The 27432-nt window shown below is 29.6% G+C and overlaps 1 protein-coding gene across 3 annotated transcripts in view; it reads left to right on the forward strand.

Moving 5' to 3' along the window:
* LOC122505928 (homeobox protein homothorax) overlaps positions 1-27432 on the forward strand; it is a 501951-nt gene that overhangs the window by 396822 nt on the left and 77697 nt on the right. For all 3 annotated transcript variants that reach the window (XM_043617815.1, XM_043617814.1, XM_043617816.1), the window contains one exon: positions 11211-11287. In XM_043617815.1, coding sequence (XP_043473750.1) covers positions 11211-11287 — 77 coding nt within the window. The remainder of the gene's footprint in view (positions 1-11210; positions 11288-27432) is intronic.

A 27432-nucleotide genomic window follows, 5' to 3' on the forward strand; every position in this document is an offset into this window, starting at 1 on the left:
ATAATTACATCGAAAAACTTTGAATTTCAATCGTTTTTGGATCATAAAAATAAAAAACCTTTTGGGTTACCCAGGATAACCCTTATTGGTATAGTTCGCGTATGCAACAATCTTTAGGAGCGCGAAAGTAAAAATTATGTTAACATATAATTGAAATGTATTTTTAATTATTAATCCTATAACTTAAATTTTCTTAATTTCGATACAATCGGCGTGAATAGAGACTTTAATATTTGACAAAGTTGAAAGGATATGAATCGAGCCATTGAGTCCAATGAACTCTGTTTCATTAAGAGCTTCTCATGTAGGTCTTTTATTGCTATTGTCCACCACAATGTTCACTTTCCACTTGGTTCTCGTGATTAGGCCCACATAACCTCTGCCCTTTTCATTAGTGCCAACTCAATCAGTGTGTGGAGTCTTATAATCCTGAGGTGACCTAATCAATGAAAGTGGAAGAAAAAGTCGCAGCCGAACGGTAGAAACGAGACGGACCAGTTCGGGGTCAGTGGTCGGGCACTGAAGTGTAGATTGAAACTTGGCATTACTAGACGAAAGAGATTGGTATGTGGAATGTTGTCTTCGATCTGTAGGAAACAATGAGGGAGGTGTGGTTCATTTTCGAGAATGTGATGAGACAGTGTCCCGCAATATAAGAATCGTTGACCGTGAGGACGAATCATTTGGTCGTGGAATGTTGGAGTAATAGAGGGTATTAATTTAGAACCAGCTAGACAGTGTTGCGTGATAATGACAGGTCTGGGTGTCACAGTGATAGAAGTACCTTCGTGTCATGGAATTGCACTGATTACACGCCTTGCACTATACTATAGTACAATATTGTTCACCGTAAGAGGTTTTCAACCCATATCTATAGCATTAACTCGTTGTACTTATCAGTTAAAAATCAAAAGTTATTCTATAATTTTCAATCTAGTGTCTAGACTGAAATGTAACGCTCATATCATTTATACGCGAGAGAGTCATGTCAAGATTGGCACAACATTTTTTTATTGATAGACATAATAGTATTCCTAATTTCTGTCTAGAAATTATAGTCAGAAAAGTTTATTTAACCAAATAAATGAGAAATTTGTTGAAATTCAATGTGAATATAATAAAAAAAATTATTTGTAATTACAAGGATATAATAATCCTGGACTGTCAAATTTTCATTAAATTAATGTTAACGACACAAAATGAACTAAAAGCCTACAACTAAATAAAATTTAAAACTGCGGGGCATCGAACCTGACCCTAAAGAATATTTTGATTAACTCTAAAAATTATTAGATACTCAAAACAATGTTCTATTATATTTATTTACAAATTACTTCAATTGTAAAATTAACATCAACAACTTCTTTTTTAAATAAATATTTAATCATTGTTATCCTTCTGTAGAAATTTAAATTCTTCAAAACATTCAAATTTAAACCTTTTAAAATTTAATAATTAAAGATCATTTCAATTCAATGTATATTTTCTACAATTTTAACTAAAATTCTTCTATAAATGCATTATTTTTAATAATTTTTAAAAAAGTTCTTTAAGAATTTTCAAATCCATTTGTTTACAATTCAATTTTACGGGAAATTTCAATTATTCGGAAATTCTTCAATTAAATATTCATTAGAAAATAAAAATTTGAAATAGTTTTAAAAAATTTCGATTAAGCTTTTTAAAAAAAAATTAGTTTTCAAAAATTCAAAATCTGATAAATTTAAAAAAAATTCATTAGCAATACCTATTGGATCCACAATTTTGAATTTTTTTAAACTAAGGTAAAATTCGTATTCAGAGACCCCAAAAATCGCCGAGTAACAAGTGTCAAGTAAATCTGATAAATTTTTAAAAATTCACGCTACATTGCTTTTAATATTCAATTATTATATCTAAAATTAACTGAAATTCATTTTTAAATCAATTTTTATCAAAAAATTCAACGAGAATTCAATTATTTAAATACAAAAATAATTAAATGTTCCTTTAAATTCAATTCCCATAAAGAATTTTATCAAAAAAATTTTAAATAATTGAATTCTTTGGACAAATTTTAATATTTTAAAGAATAATTACACTTTTCGAGAAATTTGATTAAAATTATAAAATAATTGAAATAAAAAAAAAATAATTATAAAAATAATTGAAATTCTGCAATAATTTATAACTTTTCTAAAATTAAATCTTTTTTTTCCTGTTTTTAACTATAATTCTTCTATAAATGCATTATTTTTAATAATTTTTGAAAAAGTTTCAAATTCATTTGTTTGCAATTCAATTTTAGAAAATTTCAATTATTCGAAAATTCTCCAATTACAAATATATACAGTAATAAAAAAAAAAAAAAAAAAAAAATTTAATTTAAAAAATTTTAAATTGAAACCTTCAAAATTGAATTACTTTTAAAAATTGCGTAACTTCTCCAAAATTCAATTATTTTCTAAAACTATAACTGAAATTAATTTTTAAATAAATTTTTATTACAAAATTCAACGAGAATTCAATTACTTAAATACAAAAATAAATAATTTAATGAATAATTCAATATTTCTTAAAATTCAATTCTTATAATGAATTTGATTAACAAATCTATAATATAAATTCTTTCGCTGAATTTTAATAAAATTTTTAAGAATAATTACATTTTTCGAGGAATTCGATTAAAATTGTAAGAAAAAGTATTTAAATTCTGCAATGAGTTTTATTTGTTTATGAAAATAATTGAATTATTGCAAAGAATTTATTTATTTATTTATAAAAAAGTTTCAAACAATTGGCATTTTCAAAAAAATTATGCAAATTCTATTTTTAATAATTGAATTCATGTGAAATTTTCATTATTTAAGAAACTAATTGACTATTCGTGTAGAATTTTGCCAAAATTGTTTTTAAATAATTGAATTCTTTTGGGAAATTTTATTGAAATAATAAATATACAAATTATTGAATTGAGAAAAATTTTTGCAAATAATTGAAATTTTACCATAAATTTTATTAAAATTTTTAAAAATAATTAAATTCTTGTGATGAATATTGTTATTTATGAAAATAATTGACTTCCTCCAAATGATTTTAGTATTTCTGAAAGTAATTAAATCCCTGACAGGAATTTTAAAATTTATGAAAATAATTGAAGTACTGCGAAGAATTTAATGCCAAATTTTAAAACACTTGAAATTTTCGAAAAAATTTATGCAAATTCTATTTTAAATAATTGAATTTATGTAAAATTTTTTTTTTTTTTTTGAAAATTTTATTATAATAGTAGAATATTGAAAATCATTGAATTAAGAAAAATTTTTGAAAATAATTGAAATTTTGCAAAGAATTTTATTAAATTTTTTGATAATAATTTTATTACTTTTGAAAATAATTGAATTCTTGAGATGAATACTAAAATTATTTATGAAAATAATTGAATTTTGCAATGAATTTTATTAAAATTCCTGAAAATAATTTAATTTTCTATTCATTTACAAAGATAATTGAAATGTTGACAATTTTTTTAGGTTTTTTTTAAAAATAATTGAATTTCTGCGAAGAATTTTATTAATTTTCAAAATAATTGAATTCTTGTAATGAATATTGTTATTTATAAAAATAATTGAATTTTACAAATAATTTTTAAAAAATTCTTGATTATAATTGATTTCGGCGAAGAATTTTGCTATTTATAAAGATAATAATTGAAATGTTGACGAGAATTCTTTTTATAATTTTTGAAAATAATTGAATTTTTGGGAAAGAATTTTGATATTTATTAAGTTAGTTGAATTCTTTTAAAGAATTGCGTTAAAATTTTTAAAATTAAAACTATTTTCAACAGAATTGAAATTAAAATTTTTTAAAAAACACTTCATTTAAATGATTTATAAGTTATAACTTTGTGGCAGTTCTTCAATATAGAATTTAGTTATTTAAAGTAAATTATTGTCAGAAAAAGAAACACTAAACACTACCCTAACAAAGCTACGAGATGATAAATTTTAATTTTCGGCACCTTTTACACTTACAATTAATGAAAAGTGTTTAACTATGTTATGAAGTTAAATTATTATTTGATTAAACTGAATTCAAATTGATAATGAAATAATATTTATAAGTGGCCGTCCACAAAATACGTAAGACATTTTTGTAGAAAACTTGACCCCCCTTCCTCCTCTTGTAAGATATTTTACATTCGTTAGTGCTATTGTTTCTATTGTTCGTAGGATTTAGCTAGACCCCCCTTCCCCCTAAATTTCTTACGTACTTTATGGACGATTCCTAATTTACAATAAAAAATAATTAATAACTTTTTCTAAAAATAACAAAACTATAATGTGGCTTTAAATGTTTCTAGACTGACATTATATTTTTCCGCATTGGTAAATTATGCTTAGCAAAGATTTTATTATTTATGTAAAATGATTGAAAAGTAGAAAAAAATTGTCAAAGTAATGGAATTATTTATCGATACTGGGAAATAATTGTTTTTCGGCAAAAGAGGATTTAAAATAATTTATCTAGTGGAACGATTCTCTTTCTTTCTTGCAAAACATGACTCGGTTTAGTTCCAAGTTGATCGAAGAAAGTTGGCTCGCTGCGATGACGAGGTAGATCTCAGAGATGATATTTGTTGGCAGATGAGGCTGCGGCCGGTATCCATTCAAATTCCACAAGTCGACATACCACAGGTTTGGGTTTGGCTTATCAGTCCTTTCGTATCGGAACGAACCTCATAGCAGACGAGTCACACATAGCTTTGTACATTCCATTATGTTTCCCCATAATTACATGCTACGGGACACCGGCTGTCTTTTCACGACAATTCATCACGTGAGAAATCTAGGGAGACCATGTCATTCACCCTCCTGGACACTCCTTATCGATTCAAGTGAGTGTCTAGAAGACTATTGTTTGGAAGATAGATGATCTAGGATTTTGCATTCCATATACCATTATAGAATCTTCAATTTTAATTTCACTACTTATTCTTTCTACAGCGATTTTCATTGTCTGATAAATAAAGAAGTTTATTTTCCTGCGAAAGTATTAAAAATTTCTAAATCATTAATTTGTTAGATACGTGTCGCATTGGTTTGATATAATTGTTCGGTATTCGTGACAAGAGTGATAGTTGTCATTTTGGAGACTGAGTTTTCAGTCAGTACCTTTTGTCCTCCCCTTTTCTCCTCACGATCGCACTCTCATACCATCGAGAGAGTGAGAAGCGTGATGACGAGGCTCGATCTCGGATGAATCCCACGCCCCAAACGCCCAGCTCGTTAGCCAGAGTCAGCAGTCAGGTCATCATCGACGTGTCATTCGGCACCGGGGACTCTGCTTTCGTAGTCCACGAACGTAGTTCTCTGCTAGGACTATGTCTGCTGCGAACTACCACGCCCATTGACATCGACGACCTGACGCAGCAACGAGCAAATTGTCGCCCGAGGTCGATAATAACGTGTCTATGTCTGTCAATGAAACTTGGCAGATCTCTTCTCGATGTCTAACGAAGCTATTTCCAAAGTGGCAGACTTTGGATAATAACATCATCTTCAATAGAACGAGAAACATTGCTTTTTGTACAAATTATTGAAAAAGTATTTGATCGGTGTAAATATTGTAACGAATGTGTTTCCTAATTCGCCATGTGTAGGAAGAGCATTTTCAGAGTTTAGAGAGTCGTTTGTTGGTCTCTTTCTTATCATAGGTCTGTCTCGTTTGTTATTAAGTCTCTTGTGCCTTTCTTTCTTATCAGCATGTAACTGTGGTTTTCGTGAAATCAGAATTTAAATGTTGCGCATGATTAATTGTCAGCGTACGTCACATGGTCAGCGACCCTTTCCTAGTCTCTTTCAGGTGCTGTTTCGTGGTTCTTTCGAAAATTGCAAAGGAAAAACAAGGAAACGATTTGATAATGAGGAAGCCTACTGAGGACAATCAGATGGTTCGACACTTTCGTGACGCGGTTTTTGACGAGTGTCATAATCGAGATTATTAATTATTTTAGAGTAGAAAATAGTGGTAGCGTCTCAATGGTCAATTTCGAAAAGTTCGTTTGGTTGTTCGTTGTCTAGAGGACCGTTTTGCATCACCGGCTTGACAGAATTCCCCGATGAGATTGTTTGGGAAAAGCTATAGTTGCAAGTGGCAAAGTATTTCTTGGACGGGATTCGATGCAAATGAGTCGAATTGAATATTTTAATATCAGATTTGTTTCATCAGTATAATCTTCAACGTGACAATATAAGATTGCGTTAAAATGGACTGTTGGCAATCGTCAAAGAGTCCTGGATGACTGAATCCAATTAACGCCGATCCATTGCTTTCAAGGGGAAGCGGATTTTGGTTTGAAGTAGATGCTTAGACATGGTACCATGAAAGGATCGTCTCAGAGCAATCGGACTAAACTATGAACTCATTTACACACTTAGGTTCGCTTCCGCTTGGATCGTTTCAACTCCCTTCCTTAGGTCCGAATGGTTCTCATACAGCCTCTTTAACGCTCATTTCCATTTTATCACTTGTTTCTCCTAGTTTACTTTTCAAATGGGTTAATTTCTTCCTTACATGTTTTTGAAGAACCACTTACGATAACAAATCCTAAAGAATAATGAATCGAATAGTAATAGCATGGCCCACTAGTTGTTTCATCGATCTGATATTTCACCTTGATATTATAAGAGAGAGAGAGAGTGAGGGTGAGAAAGGAGGGACAGTGTCGAGATCCCTTCTGGAAAAGCATTGGGGTTGAGAAGCAAGGGTAGACCAAAACGGGCCGCCGGCAGCACTTAAGACTATTGTTTTCAATGTAATTGGATAGCTCGTGCTTTCTCTCTTTCCTTTTAGCTCATCTCCCTTGCTCAACAACGAATGCAACTGGCAAGGGTGGCACGAGCGGAGGCAGTCCCCACGAAGCTTCGACAATTATCTTGATTGTTTTATGCATATCCTAACGGCTGGGATCCAAGAGAGATAGAGTTGGAGAATGCACTAAAGGAAGAAAGAGATGTTCAATATTCTCCGTTCTCTAATTCATCGCCTTACAGTTCCAACCTTGCTAATACAACCGTGTTCCTGGGGCGTTGTTTCACGCACCTGCTGCACTCAATTTACTGCTTCCTTGTCACGGTTACGGGCATCGATCCTGTAAACGTCACTGGGATCAGCAAAAAGAATCATTCACTAGCTTAATTGTTTCTCTGCATTTAAATATTTTCTAATTGAAGTGAAGAGCTTGTAAATTGTAATAGAAGAAGGCGCGAAGACAAAGTATGGCCAGGTGATGAATGTCTAGATCCCTTCGGTTGATTAAGTCGTCTATAGTCGTTTACAGCAATAAGTTCAACTACGATTTGGAATCGTTGTGTCTAGCTTAAAAACACTTTTTTTTCATTTAGAGAGACATACGTACTTCGGGATTGCTACAGGTCAGGGAAATCAGGAAAAAGACAGGGAAAGTAGAATTGGTCAGGGATATCAGGGAAAAGTCAGGGAAAGTAGAATTGGTCAGGGGATTCAGGGAAAAGTCAGCTATTTTTACTAAAAGAACTGGAAAAAATTAAATGATTAGAATTTATAATAAAATTCCCAATTTTTGTGTCATTTTGTCCGTTTCATCAACTATGAAATCAACCACGAATTCTAAAAAAATTTTCAATTTTTTCTATTTTTGACAATAATTAATTTTAAGTAACTTAATTGTATTGAAGAACTACAACAAAGTTCTTACTTTTATGAATCATTTAATAAAGTATTTTTGTGAAAAATTTTAATTTCAATTCTGTTGAAAATAGTTTCAATTTTAAAAATTTTAACGCAATTCTTTAAAAGAATTCAACGAACTTAATAAATATCGAAATTCTTTCCAAAAATTCAATTATTTTCAAGAATTCAAACAAAAATTCTCGTCAACATTTCAATTATAATTGAATTTGAATAGAATCTTCCTATTTATAAAGATATATCTTTATAAATAGGAAAATTCTTCGCCAAATTCAATTATATTCAGGAATTTTTATAAAATTCTTTGTAAAATTCAATTATTTTCATAAATAAAAATATTTTTGACAAGAAATCAAATATTTTCAAAATTAATTGAACTCTTCGCAGAAATTCAATTATTTTGAAAAAATGTAAAAAAAAGTGTTCTTAACATTCCAACTATCCTTATAAATGAATATAAAATTAAATTATTTTCAGGAATTTTAATAAAATTCTTTGCAAAATTCAATTTTTTTTTATAAATAATCCTAGTATTCATTGCAAGAATTCAATTACTTTCAAAAGTAATAAAATTATTTTCAAAAAATTTAATAAAGTTCTTTGCAAACTTTCAATTATTTTTAAAAATTTTTCTCAATTCAATGATTTTCAATATTCTACTGTTATAATAAAATTTTTTAAAAAATTTCAAATGAATTCATAAATTTAAAATAGAATTTGCATAAATTTTTTCGAAAATTTCAAATGTTTTAAAATTTGGTATTAAATTCTTCGCAGTAGTTCAATTATTTTCAGAAATTTTAAAATTCCTGTCAGTGATTTAATTATTTTCAGAAATAATAAAATCATTTGGAGGAAGTTAATTATTTTCATAAATAACAATATTCATCACAAGAATTTAATTATTTTTAAAAATTATATTATTTTAATAAAATTTTCCAAACGAATTCAATTATTTAAGAACAATTTTGACAAAATTCTACACGAATATTCAATTATTTTCTAAAATAATGAAAATTTCACAGGAATTCAATTATTAAAAATAAAATTTTCATAATTTTTTTTTTAAAAAGTCAATTGTTTGAAACTTTTTTATAAAATTCTTCGCAATAATTCAATTTTTTTCATAAATAATAAAACTCATTGCAGAGTTTCAATAATTGTTCATTAAAATTTAGTCGAATTCCTCGAAAAATGTTATTATTCTTAAAAATTATATTAAAATTCAGCGAAAGAATTTAATTTATTTAAAGATTTGTTAATCAAAATCTTAATAAGAATTCAATTTCAAGAAACATTGAATTATTCAATAAATAATTTACTTTTGTATTTAAATAATTGAATTCTCGTAAAATTATATAATAAAAATTGATGTAAAAATTAATTTTAGTTTACGTTTTAGATAATTGAATTTTGGATAAGTTACTAATAATTGAAATTTTCAGAAATAATTTAATTTTGAAGGTTTCAAATTAAAATCTTTGAAAATCCGAATTTTTCATATTTTTAATTATAATAATTCTATGGAACTAATTTTTTTCAAAAGGCTTAATCGAAATTTTTAAAAATTATTTCAAGTTTTTATTTTTTAATGTAAATGTAATTGGAGAATTTTCGAATAATATTAAAATTTCGTAAAATTGAATTGTTAACAAATGAATTTGAAACTTTTTCAAAAATTATTAACAATAATGTATTTATAGAAGAATTATAGTTAAAAACAGGAAAAAAAGATTTAATTTAAAAAAAGTTACAAATTATTGAAGAATTTAAATTATTTTTAATACAATTATAATCAAATTTCTCGAAAAGTGTAATTATTCTTTAAAATATTAAAATTTGTCCAAAGAATTAAATTATTTAAAAATTTGTTGATAAAATTCTTCATGGGAATTGATTTTTAAGAAAAATTTATTTATTCAATAAATTATTTATATTTTTGTATTTAAATAATTGAATTCTCGTTGAATTTTCTAATAAAAATTGATTTAAAAATTAATTTCAGTTAATTTTAGATAATAATTGAATATTAAAAGCAATATAGCGTGAATTTTTAAAAATTTATCACATTAACTTGACACTTGTTACTCGGCGATTTTTGGGGTCCCTGAATACGAATTTCACTTTAGTTTAGTAAAATTCAAAATGGCGGATCCAATATGGCTAATGAATTTTTTTAAAATTTATCAGATTTTGAATTTTTGAAAACTAATTTTTTTCAAAATGCTTAATCGAGATTTTTTAAAATTTTTATTTTCTAATGTATATTTAATTGATGAATTTCCGAATAATTGAAATTTCATAAAATTGAATTGTAAACAAATGAATTTGAAAATTCTCAAAAAGAACTTTATTAAAAATTATTAAAAATAATTGATTTATACACGAATTTCAGTTAAAGAATGTAGAAAATAATTATTGAATTGAAATGATCTTCAATTATTATAAAACATAAAGAAGTCGATGACTCCGAGTCATCGACTTCTTCATGTTTTATAATAATTTTTGTCTGGAAATCAGGGAGAAGTCAGGAAAAAAGAAAATTAAATTTTTGTAGCAACCTTGTACTTTGACAAAAGAAATATATTATATATACGAATTTTATGCATTTCGTTATATTTGGTTACCCTTTAATCGGTAAAAGCCGGTAGCTGTAGACAGGAGTACTATCGATGGTGGATGGCTCATCTCCAAGAAACTTGATATACCGTCAAGGGGAGGAATGGATCCAACCGTTAATGCGGTTTCCAAAAATACCACATGTTTTACCAAAAGGTCAACGGAAACATAATCCGACCAAAGACACGTGTTAATTATGCAAAAATATATTGTGGTTTGGATTTCTGTGTGCGAAATTTACGTTTGTTGCTGTTTTTGTTTTTTCTTTTTTTTGCCGGAATTCATACCTCATCTATAATACTATTTTAACTTTCGAGTTAAATTTTTCATTCAAGAGAAAAATAATAAAAATAACAAGTGTGCCGAATATTTTTTGAAAATTTCTCTCGCGCTCTTGTATTAGTAATTTTTAGCGATATAAGAAGATTTATTAAAATAGAACACTTTTTGCAATTTTATAGACGATAAAATGCATTGGAGCAAACGTCCGCTATTTGCCTTGTTGTACGTTTACTTTTTTGCCAACCACTTTTTTCCTGGCAATAAATAATATTTCGCAGGTGTGTCCCGGGTACAGAAAGCTTGTAATGCGGCAAGCATCGCTTATACGCCCTCCTCAGTCAGTCTAACCTAACCTGTATTATACATTTATACTACTCTCTGAATACTGAAATCCTGAATTTTCATCAAAAAAAAAAAAAAAAAGAGTTTCAACTGCGTGATGCGCAGAATACTTATCAATTTTGCATTTCATTTAAATAGCAAAACGGTTAAAAATGAATTTAATTAACCAATTTTTTTGAGAATAAAAGGCATGTACTTTCTTGCTAAATATAAAGAATCATAATTAATTCTCTTTATTTTTTTTTCTATTACAGCATCCCTATCCCTCGGAAGATCAGAAAAAGCAGCTGGCACAAGACACGGGGCTAACGATCCTTCAAGTTAACAACTGGTGAGTACAGAGTAATCGGTTTCATATATATATATATGCTTTTGATTAGAATCTGTCGAGATTCATTGGCAGATAAAGATTTACATGAAATTATTTTTTATATTTATGGCACTCACGAAATCACTTGATTGCCCTGGAGCGTATTTTATAAAAAAAAGTTTTTAGATTTATTGTCGAGGGAGAGAGGAGAAGAAAGTATATGTAAATTATTTTTTATAACTATCATAGCTTTTTATATTTATATATAGAAAAAAAAAGTTGATATAAACAGATTTAATTCGTGAGTTGTACATATCAATTTTGATCCCTCTTATGTTTTCCATAATAATAGAAAACAATTGTTGCGACTTGATAAATTTCTCTGAACAATGTTGGCTTTTTTAAGTACGTGAATCAGGATTAAGTGCGCATCTTAAGCACTTTACGTTTGCATTTTACACGCCTTTAATCTTTGAAAGATAAGTGCCTCTTTGCCTATATACGCTTATACACCTACTCTTGAGTCGCTATTATGTAGCAGTTTTACGATTTTCGTATCTGGGCCGACGGCTTCGTCGACAGGCATCCGTCGGTTTTCTACGCTCGTACGCTTGAGCTCTTGAGATAGTTCGCCAAGGTTTTATGAAGCGAAAAACGATCTTCGTTCTTCTTTCTCTCTTCTCTCTCTGCATTGTAGTTTATTCCTTCGAGTTCACATCGTTAGCTTTTTGACAAGTTCCATATAATTTTCTCTTTTCTAGCTGCATAATTCATTGGATTTATAATTTTAAGATTAATGCCTTTTTCACAAATTATAAATCACACTCGCTGACAAATTGCCCAGAAGGCGAGTTCACGCAAAACGATATAGACAACTATTCTAGAATAGAATATATGTCGCGGAAATTCGGCACGCTTTTTAAATGCTGGTTCTTCCACATATATACAAAACGCGAGCGTATCGCGTAATTTGTGTCTTTAATTTTTTGCAGACCTAATTTCTGGCGATTAATAATTTAGTAGACCAATTTTTTGCGATAAACGTATTTATCTTCAGAACTTAGGTCTACAAGAAAAAGTAAAGCCTAGAATTAGGTCTACAAATGTGTCGCCAAAAATGAGGTCTACCAAAATAGTCAAAGCTAAAAATAATTTAAAAAATAATAAAATAATAATTATTGGTAAAAAATTGCCATTAATGGGGATCATTATATGTAAAGCTATTCTCAGATGGCAGCACCATAGCAAGATTTGTCTAGCGCTTAATTTTTGATTTCGCGAAAAGTCATATTTGTTTTACAAACAAATGGGCGAAGTAAATAAATACTTTTTTTGGAATTGTGAAAAGTTAAAAATTGAATTACTTGGGTGAGGAATTTGTGTCACAGGAAAAAAGACGGTTTTGCAAGTCACAGTATCGTAAAAGTATAGATAAAAAAAATTGAGGTTATGTTGCCTGTTATTAAAAATATTGTAAACACATTTTAATTTTGAATTTCCCAACATCTTTAAATAGTTTTCCGTACTTTATTATAAACAATATTTCTGATCTAATGATTTTATTCTTCATTTACATGAACAAAAACCATTTATATTGTTTAATTAATATTATGCAACAAATCACATTTAAAATTTTGCGCCATAAAATCTTATAGTAGTGCTGCACTCTACTGGTCAAGTTTGGCTGTGAGGATCCCCATTATGTTTGGAAAAGTATTTATCGACAAAAATTAGGTATACTAAAGTAGTTATCGCCAAAAATTAGATCTAATAAAGTATTTATCGTCAAAAATTAGGTCTGTAAAAATATTTAATGTCAAAAATCAGGTCTAATAAAGTATTTATCGTCAAAAATAAGATCTAAAAAAGTATTTAAAGTAAAAAATTAGGTCGAGCGTTTCGTATATGTGCAACCAACATAAAACATTTATTTTTATTACATTCTCAATTTTTTATAATTATGTATAAAAAGAATGCAATAACATATGTTGAATAGCATATTCGGAAGTAATAATTATATTCTCTCTAGTCTTAAATTCCAGATACACATATAAGGGCGGACACTAAATCCTAAGGAAAGATGGAAGGGTTAACACTCTCATAGAAAGCGTTCTAGTCTGGCTTAGAATTCTCAGTGTCGGAGTAGGGTTTATTCTCTCTTGTTTTCGACCCTCTTATATGTTGAACCAACGTGACGTGCGGACTTCGATATCGTTCCATCTTGATAGATGTTTTCTTGAAGCACCTGCGCCTACATTCGAATTACTGCAACGACACCCCTCTTGTTTACCGTTAATATTGAACAAACCTTTGTCGCGTACCTCCTGGAATCTCAGCGCGACGCGACAAAGATCCAAAAGTGAAGCTTTAATCCTTTGCGCTAACTTTAGAAAGTGAGATTGAAATAATCCGCGTTAGTACTTGGTCGTGAATCAGCGGACGTTATATTCGCTTGGTTATAAAACGCGAAATAAATTGCCAAATATCTCAACCCTCTTCTCTGAATACGTCTCACCACCCTATCCTCTCTCTCTCTCGTTCACTCATTTTCGGACGTTTAACGAAACGCGAGTGGTTATTCGGTGTATAAATAAAATCGTCGCGACGATGTTAGTCTTCTTCTTCTACTTCGCCGTTGAGTTTATTATAAGAGATTGACCAGGAAAAGAAAGTGAATTCTAATCTGAAAACCCGTTGACAACTTTTCGAAAATTTTAGCTGTTGAAGTGGATTCGCGAACATTGGGAAGTTTTAATGTTTGAACACTTTTTAGAATAGAGATTTTTTTATTTCATCCAGAAGGTGCAGCAAAGTTTAGCATTCATGCTAACAATTTGGAGGATGCGACTAGACTCCAGGTTGAAATATCTCGTCCCGTACTGTGGAAACTCATGTTTCCATAATGCAATTAGATGGCGCTCACGTCGTGCGCGGCTTAGAAATAGCCGTTCCAATTAGAATACTCTAGGACAAATGAAATAATTCGTAAATAAAATAGATGCTTTCTCTGAGTGCTGCATAAACTCCCCCACTTCCTCTTTAGCGGGAGAGGGATCTCAATTCCCTACACACACACACGCCTTCCTGGGACTTGGCCGCACCGCATACCCTTTGCCCACAATTTTCCGTCACATATATCAGACGTGACAGTAGTTAGAACCAGTGCCAGCTTGTTATCCGTGTACTGTAATGCCCTGCATCATTGCGGAAAATTGTTGACAAGCAACGATGCGAATTTATTGAGCGCAATCTGCTTTCAGGATTGGATAGAGGGCGACTATCAAATCTCAAGAATGCGGAATCGACGGCTTTGGTCAATTCAATTTTCTTTATAAACCCGACAACTGTCCAAAGCCAATTTACCTTTTCTTTTTTTTTTTATTCCAGATCTCAAATCCGCTTACGAATTTTATTTCTTTTTTTTTTCTACACCTTCTTTACTTTTGCGAGTTTCTTACAGTCTAGCAGGGTTGCCACAGGTCAGGGAAATCAGGGAAAAGTCAGGGATTTTTATTAAAGTAACTGGAAAAAATATTGAATTTTGGAGAAGTTACAAATAATTGCAGACATTCAATTATTTTCAAAAGTAATAAAATTCATTACAAAATTTCAATTATTTTCAAAAATTTTAATAAAATTCTTTGCAAAATTTCAATTATTTTCAAAAATTTTAATAAAATTCTTTGCAAAATTTCAAAAATTTTAATAAAATTTTTTGCAAAATTTCAATTATTTTCAAAAATTTTAATAAAATTCTTTGCAAAATTTCAATTATTTTCAAAAATTTTAATAAAATTCTTTGCAAAATTTCAATTATTTTCAAAAATTTTAATAAAATTTTTTGCAAAATTTCAATTATTTTCAAAAATTTTAATAAAATTCTTTGCAAAATTTCAATTATTTTCAAAAATTTTAATAAAATTCTTTGCAAAATTTCAATTATTTTCAAAAATTTTAATAAAATTTTTTGCAAAATTTCAATTATTTTCAAAAATTTTAATAAAATTCTTTGCAAAATTTTAATTATTTTCAAAAATTTTAATAAAATTCTTTGCAAAATTTTAATTATTTTCAAAACTTTTAATAAAATTCTTTGCAAAATTTCAATTATTTTCAACAATAATAAAAATTTCATAGGAATTCAAGTATTTACAAATTTTTTTATAAATTTCTTTGCAATAATTCAATTATTTTCATAAATAATAACATTTTTTAGAAGAATTCAATTATTTTCATTGAATATAATAAAACTCATCATAGAATTTCAATTATTTTCAAAAATTTTAATAAAATTCTTTGCAAAATTTCAATTATTTTCAAAAATTTTAATAAAATTGTTTGCAAAATTTCAATTATTTTCAAAAATTTTTATAAAATTTATTGCAAAATTTCAATTATTTTCAAATTTTTTATAAATTTATTTGCAATAATTCAATTATTTTCGTAAATAATAACATTTTTTAGAAGAATTAAATTATTTTCATTGAATATAATTAAAACTCATCATAGAATTTCAATTATTTTTAAATTAATACATTTTTAATTAAATTCCTCCAAAAATGTAATTATTCTTGAAAATTTTATTAAAATTCTTCGAAAAAAATCAATTTTGTTGATAAAATTCTTTATGATAATTCAATTTCGAGAAATATTCATTTATTCAATAAATTATTTATTTTTGTATTTAAATAATTGAATTCTCGTATAGAAATTTTCCAATAAAAATTGATTTAAAAAAATGAATTTTAGATAAAATTTTATAGATAATAATTAAATATTAAAAACATTATAGCATGAATTTTTTAATATAATTGATAATTGAATTCTTTCGAAGAATTTTAATACAATTTTTGTAAATAATTACATTTTTTGAAGAATGTACTTAAAATTATATTAAAAATAATTAAAATTCTGTGAAAAATTTTATTTATTTATGAAAGTAATTCAATTGTTTCAATCAATTTTTTCAAAATTTTTTAAAAATAATTGAATTTATGTGAAAAATGTTATTATTCGTAAAAATATATGCATTCCTGCAATAAATTGTATTACATTTTAGTTAAATAATTAAATTTTTTTGAGAATTTTTATTAAAATAGTAAATTTTGAAAATTTTTGAATTTCAACGAAGAATTTCATTATTTGTGAAATGTAATTTAATTCTTGCAAAAAGTTTTTTAAGATAATTTCATTTTTCGAGAATTTTACTTAAAATTGTATTAAAAATAATTGAAATCCTGTAAAGAATTTTATTAATTTATGGAAATAATAATTGAATTCTTGCAATCAATTAAAAAATTTTTTTTTAATAATTGAAATAATGTAAAGAATCTTATTATTGATGAAAATAATTGAATTCCTGCAACGAATTTTATTACATTTCTTTTAAATAATTGAATTCTTTTGAGAACTTTTATTTAAATAGTAAATTTTGAAAATTTTTAAATTTCAGCGTAGAATTTCATTATTTGTGAAATGTATTTGAATGATTGCAAGAAATTTTTGAAGATAATTTCATTTTTCGAGAAATTTATACTTAAAATTGTATTGAAAATAAAATAATTGAAACCCTGTGAAGAATTTTATTATTTATGAAAATAATTGAATTCTTGCAACGAATTGTATTATAATTTAATTTTTTTTTGAAAAATTTTGTGGAAATTAAAATTTTTATAAAACATGAAGATATGAATTGCTCCGAGTCGAAGACTCGGAGTGATTGATATCTTTATGTTTTATAATAATATTCTTATAAACCTGACTCGGAGTGATCGATTTTTTTCATCATCTTAATATTTTATCGACCGAGTGATAGCATCATTATTATATATATTCTTATATAAGTTGTTGAATTTTAAAAATATTTTAGGGTCTGGGAAAAATTCAAAATTTTGTCTGAAAATCAGGGAAAAACAAAATTAATTTTTTGTGGCAACCCTGTCTAGTTTTATTAGAAAAAATACTAATTTAAAGAGAATAACAAAACTTTTGTAAAAAAATATTTTATCACGAATAGAGAAGAGGATATTATGGGATATGTAAGGAATGTAACGCCATTTTCACTATGAATGGCAACTACTTACTTTTCCTTTTTTTCTAGATAAAGTGCGACAGAGTGAACTCATGGCGTAAATGTGAACTAATATTCTTGCTAATTTAACCACTTGCTTTCTTTCTCCTCTCCAGCTTCCTTTGTGTATATAAACTCCGCTAATAAAGCAGGCGTTATTTATCGACCTCCCTATCCTGACACATAGTCCAAGGTACTTGGCACTTAGGTCGTTTATTTCAACGAATTCCAGAGTCGCAGAGACTTTTTCATTTTTTGATATATGTCTCTTTCACTTTCCTTTTCTCTTGCAATACGTATTGCAGACGATCCAAGATGATGAGTTATTTGCTTATCTTATTGTGAACACAGGAAAAAAAAGTCTGACTCCGTTTACACCTTAAATTCAGCCCATGTATTTCACATAAGTCTGTCCTTGTTTAACGGGGCTGACTCCGTTTACATCATAAATTCAGCCTCAAAAAGAGGCTGAAAGTAAAACTTTTTTTTTAGTGTGAAGAATATAATTTTCTTAAATTTTCTTTATCTACTTTATAAGAAAATCCTATTCTCAACACTTAGACGAAGATCACTTTTAGATTTGATCTTTACATTCTCATATAAGTTTAAGTTCCCATTAAAAAAGCTTATTATCTGTATAATACAGCATAATTGCATTTTTTTAAATTCGAATGCACCTATCATGTATTTTTATCTATTTTTACCTATCAATATCTTCAAAAAGTTGAAAAGAAATTCTTACAATTAATTTTTTAAAAATATTTATAAATAGGTAGGGTAGAGGGCCACCCTAGGGAAATTCTTGTTCATTATTTGACAGCACATAAATTCTTAATTTCCTTTTTGTTGATTACAATATCAAAACTTTGAAATAATAATTTTAAGTGTGAAACGCATATGAAACGAAAATTAACAATAATTTACAATAGTGAGCTTTACATTGAATGAAATATAAAGTTTATCGCCTCTGAATGGTTCGCAACTCAGCTCAATCCATTGGGTTTGACAAAGAAAGCTTAGTACTAACGGTATTCTCAGATGGGAATATTAACATCCGGTTGACGGAAATTTATGATCGCATGGGTGCGCGTGCGCGCTGCCGCGGACCATTTTGCAAAACGAAACGTTACAGTCTCGTTAACAAGTCGGTTATACTTGCTCTTCTCAACGCAGAAGGGTGACTACCAACTTGTTCGTGGTTTTACAACGATCTAAATTACCTCTGGGACATACGGTTACGATGTTAACGATCCTCGCGGTCGCGTTACGCCAAACCTTTGCGAACATTAAATAAATAAAACGTTGCAGAAGAAGATGGGTATACGATCAGCCCTGCCTCAAGCGGAAGAAGAGAATGAAAAAAAAATATAACAGCCATACCTATTAGTCGATATTTTAAATACACTAACTCATCAAGCGAGTTCTAAGAAAAATCCCTTTGAAATTCAATTGCTTTGTAACTTTTTTAACCAGTGGGTCCAAGTTGAGTTTTGTTGTTTGAATCTAAAAAAATAATTGTAAGACTTTTACTGTGTTTAAAAAAGTTGAAATGAGGTGCATGATTATTCCCCAAATGTCATTTGACCGAACTGTCATTTTACCGTATTGCATTTATCCGAACTGTTATTTTAACGAAATGTCACTTTGACGAATCCTCATTTTTACGAATTGCCACTTTTGCGAAAAATCATTTTTGCGAAATATCACTTTTACGAAATATCAGTTTTGCGAATTGTCATTTATGCGAACTGCCATTATTTCGAATTGTCATTTTTACGAAATGACAATTCGTAAAAATGATATTTCACAAAAATAACTTTTCGCAAAATTGACAATTCGTAAAAATGACAATTCGAAAAAATGTCAGTTCGCATAAATGACATTTAGCAAAAATGACAATTCGCATAAATGACAATTCGTAAAAATGATATTTCGCAAAAATGTCTTTTTGCAAAAGTGTCAATTCGTAAAAATGAGGATTCGCAAAAGTGACATTTCGTTAAAATCACAGTTCGGATAAATGCAATTCGGTAAAATGACAGTTAGGTCAAATGACATTTGGGAGTAATCATGCGCCTCCATTTAAAATTATCTAATTTATGAGCCAATATTAATATAATAAAAGTTATTCCAATCTTTAGTTAATCGTAGGGCTCGAACTGGGTCCGTAAATATTAGAAATCAATTATTTTCAAAAGAAATAAAATTCTTCGCAGAAATTCAATTATGTTCAAAAGTTTTTAAAAATTATCGTTAAAATTTCAATTATGTTTACAAATAATTAAATTCATCTTCGAAATTCAATTCTTTTAAAAAATCTTGATAAATAAAGTTTTGGAAAAATTTCAATTATTTCCAAAAATTTTCCTCAATTCAATGATTTTCAATATCTACTATTTTAATAAAATTTTCTTAAAGAATTCAATTTTAAAAAAAAATTAATAAAATTCTCCGCAAACCTTTAATTATTTTCATAAAATAATAAAAATTTCACAGAAATTCAATTATTTACAAACTTTTTTTATAAATTTCTTTGCAATCATTCAATTATTCATAAATAAGAATATTTTTACAGGGATTCAGTTATTTTCGTAAATAATAAAATTCTTTTTAGAAATTCAATTATTTTTATAAAAAACACATTGCAGAATTTCAATAAAATGTAATACAATTTTAATCGAATTTCTCGAAAAGTGTAATTATTCTTTAAAATATTAAAAATTCGTCAAAAGAATTCAATAATTAAAAAATTTGTTTATAAAATTCTTTATGGGAATTGAATTTTAACCCTTTTGTGCATCTGGGACAAATATTTGTGCGTCTGGGACATGTATGTCCCACTTAGAAAATTTTATGTAATTCTTATAAAACTCATCCAATTAATTTGCGGTAAATTTCTTTCTAATCCGAATGGATGCTGCTACAATTAAAAAAAATAATAAATTACAAAAAGTAGTAATATTTATTTTAAACAATAAGATAAACATTGACTGTTTAAAAAAAACTATTTATTTCATAAACTTAGTAATAAATTTTTATCAACACTTCGTTTTCCTATGTTTTTGAGATCTGATTATGAATTTGCAGTCAAATTTAAAAAATTCAAGTTTGGTGGACATTTTTTTCAAAATTGTTCATATTCGCTTGAAACTTGTTAATCGGGGTTTTTCAGGGTTGCCATTTTAAAATTCGAAAATCTGACTTTAGATTCGTAATCAGCGACCCTGAAAATCCCCGAGTAATAAATTTTATGCAAATTTGAGCAATTTAAAAAAAATATCCGCCATATTGGATCCGCCATTTTGAATATTGAAAATTTTGAAAATCTGATTTCAGATTCGTAATCAGCGACCCTGAAAACCCCCGAGTAATAAATTTTATGCAAATTTGAGCAATTTAAAAAAAAGATCCGCCATATTGGATCCGCCATTTTGAATATTGAAAATTTTGAAAATCTGACTTTAGATTCGTAATCAGCGACCCTGAAAACCCCCGAGTAACAAATTTTAAGCAAATTTGATCAATTTAAAAAAAATATCCGCCATATTGGATCCGCCATTTTGAATATTGAAAATTTTTAAAATCTTACTTTAGATTCGTAATCAGCGACCCCAAAAACTCCCGAGTAACAAGTTTCAATAAAATCTACTGTCTGGATTTTCCAGGGTCACAAAAGGGTCAAGAAACATTCAATTATTCAATAAATTATTTATTTTTGAATTTTAATAATTAAATTTTAGTAGAATTTTCTAATAAAAATTCCATCTTTAATTATTATAAAACATGAAAAAATTTAATTTATAGTTTTGAGTAAGTTATCTTATTTGACTCCGACTGATTATATTTTTGTCAGTAATTAGTCCTTGGATTTTTATGTTTGGTCCATGAAGTCCGTATTTTTAAATACTTTAACTGTTGTTCTAGCCTTGTAATCGTTATAGCCACGCGGAAATTTCTACTGGGGGAATCTAATTTTATAATTTAGAAAAATGAGAGCATCATAGTCTTCATTTATATTTATCTTATTCTATTATTTTTTTCTCAATAGAATTCTAAATTAGATTTTATGAAATAAATATACACGTGCCTGGATATTTGAAGCGTTATTGGATAGTTTAATCAAATAATCTCATTTGGACAACTCAAGCGGCACCTTCGTCTTTCTCTTCTTCGGCTGAAACTACCCCTACCAAACACCAGTGTGGGGTGTGCCAGTCCCATAGCTAGCGAAACCCTCCAGGGCTGGCTGTAGGAGTCGGATATCTAATTAGCGGGGGCTGATCGGTAATTACTACGATTAATCAATCCGATTTCCATTTGTGCTGCTTGTGTACATGTTTGTGAGTCGAGGCCTATAAGTGGCAGAGTAGGATTGGTGAACACTTGTAATAGGATGAGGCAGTAGATTTTCAGAGGAAGGGTGTGAGAGGGACATTGTGGAAAGGGTTTGCGGACGAGAATCAAGGTCGTTCCACTTCGCGTCTTTATACTACGATTCTCAATCGGGTCTTCCACTCCGTTAAATATTTACTTGAAGTTTAATCAACGAATTGTATGTCAAGAGGAACATTGAGTAATCGGATTAATATTTAGAGACTGTTTTCTTGTTTTCTTTTGGTGAGGAGAAAAAAAGTGATTGTTGACATTAAAATATTCGCTGGGCAAACTTTAAAATAGAAAATAATTGTCTTGTTGTCTTTAATTTTTCTAGCTGAAAGATGCACTTACGCTTGACAATTTACGAAGGAGATTAAATGCGTCAACAATAATTTGCACCTACGCTTCAAATCAAGAGGATCGGTAGCATTATAAGATTGGATGGGTTAATATGCATAAGTTTGTCGACCCACTCGAAGAAAACTCTTATTACACACGTGCGTCTACTTGCCCGGTTAGATCGGGGTCGACTCACTTTGCGCTCGTTGAGGATCGAAATTGTCATTGGCGTAGGTGGTTCAAAAAAAAGACGAAAATCAAATGAAAGCTATATGTGATTGATAAAATGTTTGCATCTCTTAAACGGATGTTGGCAACGATGATTGCCATTATAACACTGCACTTGTTGTGTGACATGTCCCATTACCACGTGTTCCTTAAATTTTGTCGCGGAGGAAATAAAACAATTCTATTCATGAAGATATGCTTTCAGTACTTTTCATCTGTACACAAATTTTAACTATTTTAGTAGATGGTTTGAAATTCAAAATTGAAATTCCCATTTTTCCACCCCTATGGCATGGCATTTGAATTGAATTCAGAAACAGTACGCTAATGCGACGAGTGTCAAGATACAGAAGAGAAGTGACGGCATATGGAGAAGAAATCTCTTGATGCTATTAGCTCCGACTTTGTAAATAGTTTTCGCCCGAAGAATAACAATTGAGTTGACGAGAAGGGTCTCTCCCTAACTCTTCTGTTCTACGTGTGAGGTTTTTTCGATGCAAGTGTATATATATATATATGGAAGGTTGGCAATCGTGATCGATCGTTCGGTATTTGGTCCAGCCCTTGAATGAAAGGGTTCGCCTATTCTAACCCTCGTTACGTTTGTTTTGCAAGAGAGGATTATCGCATTATTACTAAGAAAGGGGAGAATCAGAAGTGTGGGGAAAGCGGTCAAGGGTTCCCAGAACACGCAAACAGGATCTCAAGTTACGAATCCGACGATTGGTTTTGTCCGAGTCATGATCACACGTCAGACATTATAAAAGCTTTCGACTAATGAGTGGATCTTAGATTTAAGATTAGATAGGGATTTAGTTATTGCAAATGATGAGGATTTTAATATCCCTTATATTGTGCTTATTGTTACAGTGCAATCGTCTTATTAATGAAGAAAATAATTTCTCTAATTAGATTGCAAATTACATGGCAAAATTTCTCATTCATATTGTGTGCATTGTACTTTTACAAATGACATTACAATAATGTTCTTACAAGAAAAGAAATTATGTACTTTTATATGTATACATTTTCAACAATTATTCTTTTCTAACTAATTAATTTTCATTTTAATAACAATATTATTCATAAATTTAAATTCTCTTAAAGATAGTAAGGCGCACTTTTTTTTTATTATAATGAATTCAATAATTCAAAAATGCAAAAAAATATGTATAATTATCGTTATTTTAAAGAAAACTTTTTTTATGACACTTGATCCAAGACGAAGCAGCAGTATTAGATGCTCAAAGTGTGTTACAAGATACTGCTAAGTGGAAGTTTATAATAAATTACAGTGATCATTATCGCTATGAAATATGTGTGATCATCATCCGTAACGTAAAGGCAATTTTAAGTCTATAATGTATCATTTTCCATAGAAATTTAATTTTTAAAAATAAAAACCTATTTAAAAGTGTAATTGTAAGTTTTCAATAATACACGAAACGGAACCTTTCATTTTTAAGTTAAAAAAAATTCTTTCTGAAGAATATTCTTATTCTCAACCCTCCGTTCTTATACTTGCCGATTGGAAATGCTCCATTTTCTCATCTAGATCATTTGGGCTTTTTTCACGATGAAGATATCTTTCCAGATATTACCTCGCAATTGTAGGATGATTGTCGTTTGGGAGCCCTGCGGGAGGTCGCCAGATGTTTCGCGGTAGCTCAATCGGACGACCCCCGAAGCTGTGCGACAATCAAGCATCAAACAATTCCACCCTCCCTGTGGTTGATGTTGTTGTTTTCGCCTTGTTCTTTTAGTGGACCAAAACACACACTTATAAGGCCTGCGCTTTTTTTTGCAATTCAAGTGAGCATATGCCTTTGGTGGATGGATTGATTAAAACATAAGCAACTTCGAATGAAGCAGAACCTATCAAGTCACAAAAATAAATATGAAAGGACTCGATAATTATGAAATAATAATTTAACTGTAACAGATGACTTTAAAAAATAATTAAAATCCTATTCATTAATTATTCTTTTCAATTCCTGATTAAGCCATCGATTATTAGTTTTTTCAAAGTTAAAGTATGTAACAAAATCCACTTTCTTTCATTGATACTAAAATTCATTTTTTTCTAATAAAATATCATCAAGTCCAGTTATAATAATACAAATAATTATTTTTATAAGATTATTACCCAAAAGTCTATTCTAAGTTGAGATGCCGTGAAAATATGAAAAAAGAAGATTGAGACTGACCTGCAAATGAAAAAAAAGAATATTAACATACTGTAAGTGACTTGAAAAGTTTGCTGCTTTCGCTAATAGGCATTTAAGTGATCATATATTTAAAGCAATGAAACGAAATAATCGCGATATTCGAACCAATATGTCTCATCTCCCAGTTGGGATTTTTATTTTCGTTTGCAGCGTTAGTCGAATGGAGTATTTAGGTGTTTCAGGCCTCATAAAGGAAACAGTGAAACCTGTCGTTCTGGTAGTTTCGTATCTCGCAAAATAAGGGGAAAAGAGCCTTGTATCTACATGTATACTTGATAGTGGAAAAGGAAGAAGAAAGTCCTATTCGATTACGACGATCCTTAAGTCTCTTCAGTTCCATTCAGAAGCTCGTTTGATGACCAGTAGAGTCGTTATTGTCTCCAGACGTTTGCCATACAACCTTAAACCGGATCACGTAGCCGTTGACCACGCATCCGATAACGACAGCTCTGGGAAATTGTTAAAAAAAACCGGTGTCATTTGTTGTTTACATTTACGACACCTAGAAAATTTTTTGTAATAAAAGAAACATGATTTTGAGAGACACGAAAGTTATAATGTCCGCTTTCAGGAAGATCATCCACATAAAAGGTTACGGAACAAGATATTAGGAAAGAAAGACATACCATTAAATAAGTTTTTATTGAATACTATATTTTAAGCATGCAATGGCTTCCGTCTTGGTATAGTGTCTAACTTAAGAGGATAACCGTATATTTTCGCGGTAGGATAAAGCTCGATGGTTTTGTTCTAGAAGGAAAGAAAATACTTAACATTTTTTATTCTCTTATTTTCTCGAATCAAGGAATTAAAATGGAGTTAAAGTTTGAGTTATTTATCGCCTGTTTTAAATTCATAAAGAATCTTTAGGAATTTCTCCGTTAAAAGTATTCGCAAGTGGAAAATAATAATTTCGAAATATTAAGATTTTCTGTATGTAAAAAATATTTCCTATAGTTTTGATGTATTTGGAAAAACTTAGACTTTTTGCTTATCTAGATTTTGAGAGTAAGCTTATGCAGATTTATAAAAAAAATGTACAAAGAAGAAAGTGTCTGAAACGGCAAACGTCTTGTGTAGGATCATAAGCATTCTCTCTGCGATACATTCGGGACAGAGAAACCATACGTAGTCTCAAGGGACAGCACGTATTATTCACGTGCGAAGTCATTCCCTCAGTTTCCGTCGAGGGAGAGGGAAGAACGTTGAGGAGGACGGCGACGGCGCCCGTTTATAATAAAACACAATATCAGAGGATTTTCTTAAGTTGCATATTCAATGATTTCCTCGGAGAGTTCGGTCGCTTTTGACGCTGTAGAGGGAGATGATGAAGATGCTGGGACCAAGGAAGTGGAAGTTGCGGGAAATTGGAATCGTTAAAATGAGCCGACCAAAGTTTTTCGTTGGCAACGATTATTCGCGAAACTCGTAGGTACTTCGATTTGGTTTGCGTATTCGGCGAATGCTTTTTTCAAGAAAGAAACGTTCCTCTGGTTGAAAGTTTGATTAATTGCACTAGAGGGAAGAATCGAGAAGAATTTTCATTCTGTTAGACGATGGTGAATATTTCCCTTAGCGAGAAACTCTCGCAAGGGAGTCTGTCAAGTAAACATTAATTAAAAATCAAAAACTTGAGAATGGAGTTCAAATACTTATATCTTGAACTAACTGAAAATATCCAACAGTTCACAAATAATGTAGTCAAAGTTTACCCCTGTTGGAGGGGTGGTGTTAAAAATTAGCGTGTCAGCTTTATTTCTGATCATTATCAATTTGACAGATTAGAAGGATGAAGCGAGTTAAGTCGTAGGATGTGGCGGAACCTTCAATTCAGAGGCATGATAAATATTGTTTAGGCGGTAGACGTGAGCCTTAAGCAATGCTCGGGGCCCTTCGCGAAGGCCGTTGCTTGGACCACGGGTGAGCGATGTCTCGGCGCACGCCTCCCGTCAACGTAGGTCGGCGCGAAGGAGAATGATGATGACATAATGACATCGCAGTGGGCGAGCAATAGCTGACATCCGCCACCGAATATTCTAAATCACATTGTCCGCGTCGTCGTTTCTGTCCCCACTTCATTCTCCATATCTTCGCACCACCTGTGTCCTCCTTCTCGTCATCGTCACTCCTGTTTACAAGAGTACACTCGCGTCTAAACAACTTATATTATTATTAACGTCCAACAACTGGATTTATCAAGTTTGCAACCATAATTCATGTGCTTATTCTCGGCCGCAAGGCGATTAATTTCCATCCTCACAATGTTCCTCACAATGTAGACAAATTAATGAATTTATCAATAAACTAGTCTAACACGTTTTCAAACGCTTGTAAAGAAGTTAATTCTATTTTTCTTTCTGTTTCAGGTGAGTAAACGAATCCAAGCAATCCATTTGATGAGTAAGTTACAAAATTTTCTTTTTCGGAATTATGCGGGAGATTGTACAAAACCTTACGATTGTTCTGTTAAATAAGTTATCAAAGATGCTTAAAAATTATAAAAATAATTAAAATATTCTGAGTTCAGTTCGCCGTAGTTCCGCACGAATACAATTTCCAAAATGAAAGTCAATTTTTCAAATAAAATCTTTTCATTTTCTTTAAGAATTAAACCTTTCTTTTCCTTGATGGAATGAGAATACAGTTGCCAAGAGCAGAGGGTGGCTCGTATCGCGAAAACCTTCTTCCTCAATGTTATTCTGAAAAGGGGTTGGGGTGAGAAGGGTCTATGAAAAATGATGACGCGGCGCTTGTGAAAGAAATGAAATCGGGTCGGAAAAAAGTATACGGGGGTTTGAAAAAAGCAGACGGGGACAGGGTTAAATTTGGAAGAGTTCGCAAAGAGAATACAGAAAATGTAACTGTATTGCAAATTTAAACTAGTGAAATAAATTCTCTAGTTTAAATGAATTCTCACACTTTTC

This window comes from Leptopilina heterotoma, unplaced genomic scaffold, assembly GCF_015476425.1.
Source record: "Leptopilina heterotoma isolate Lh14 unplaced genomic scaffold, ASM1547642v1 Lhet_38, whole genome shotgun sequence".
NCBI classification, from domain to species: domain Eukaryota; kingdom Metazoa; phylum Arthropoda; class Insecta; order Hymenoptera; family Figitidae; genus Leptopilina; species Leptopilina heterotoma.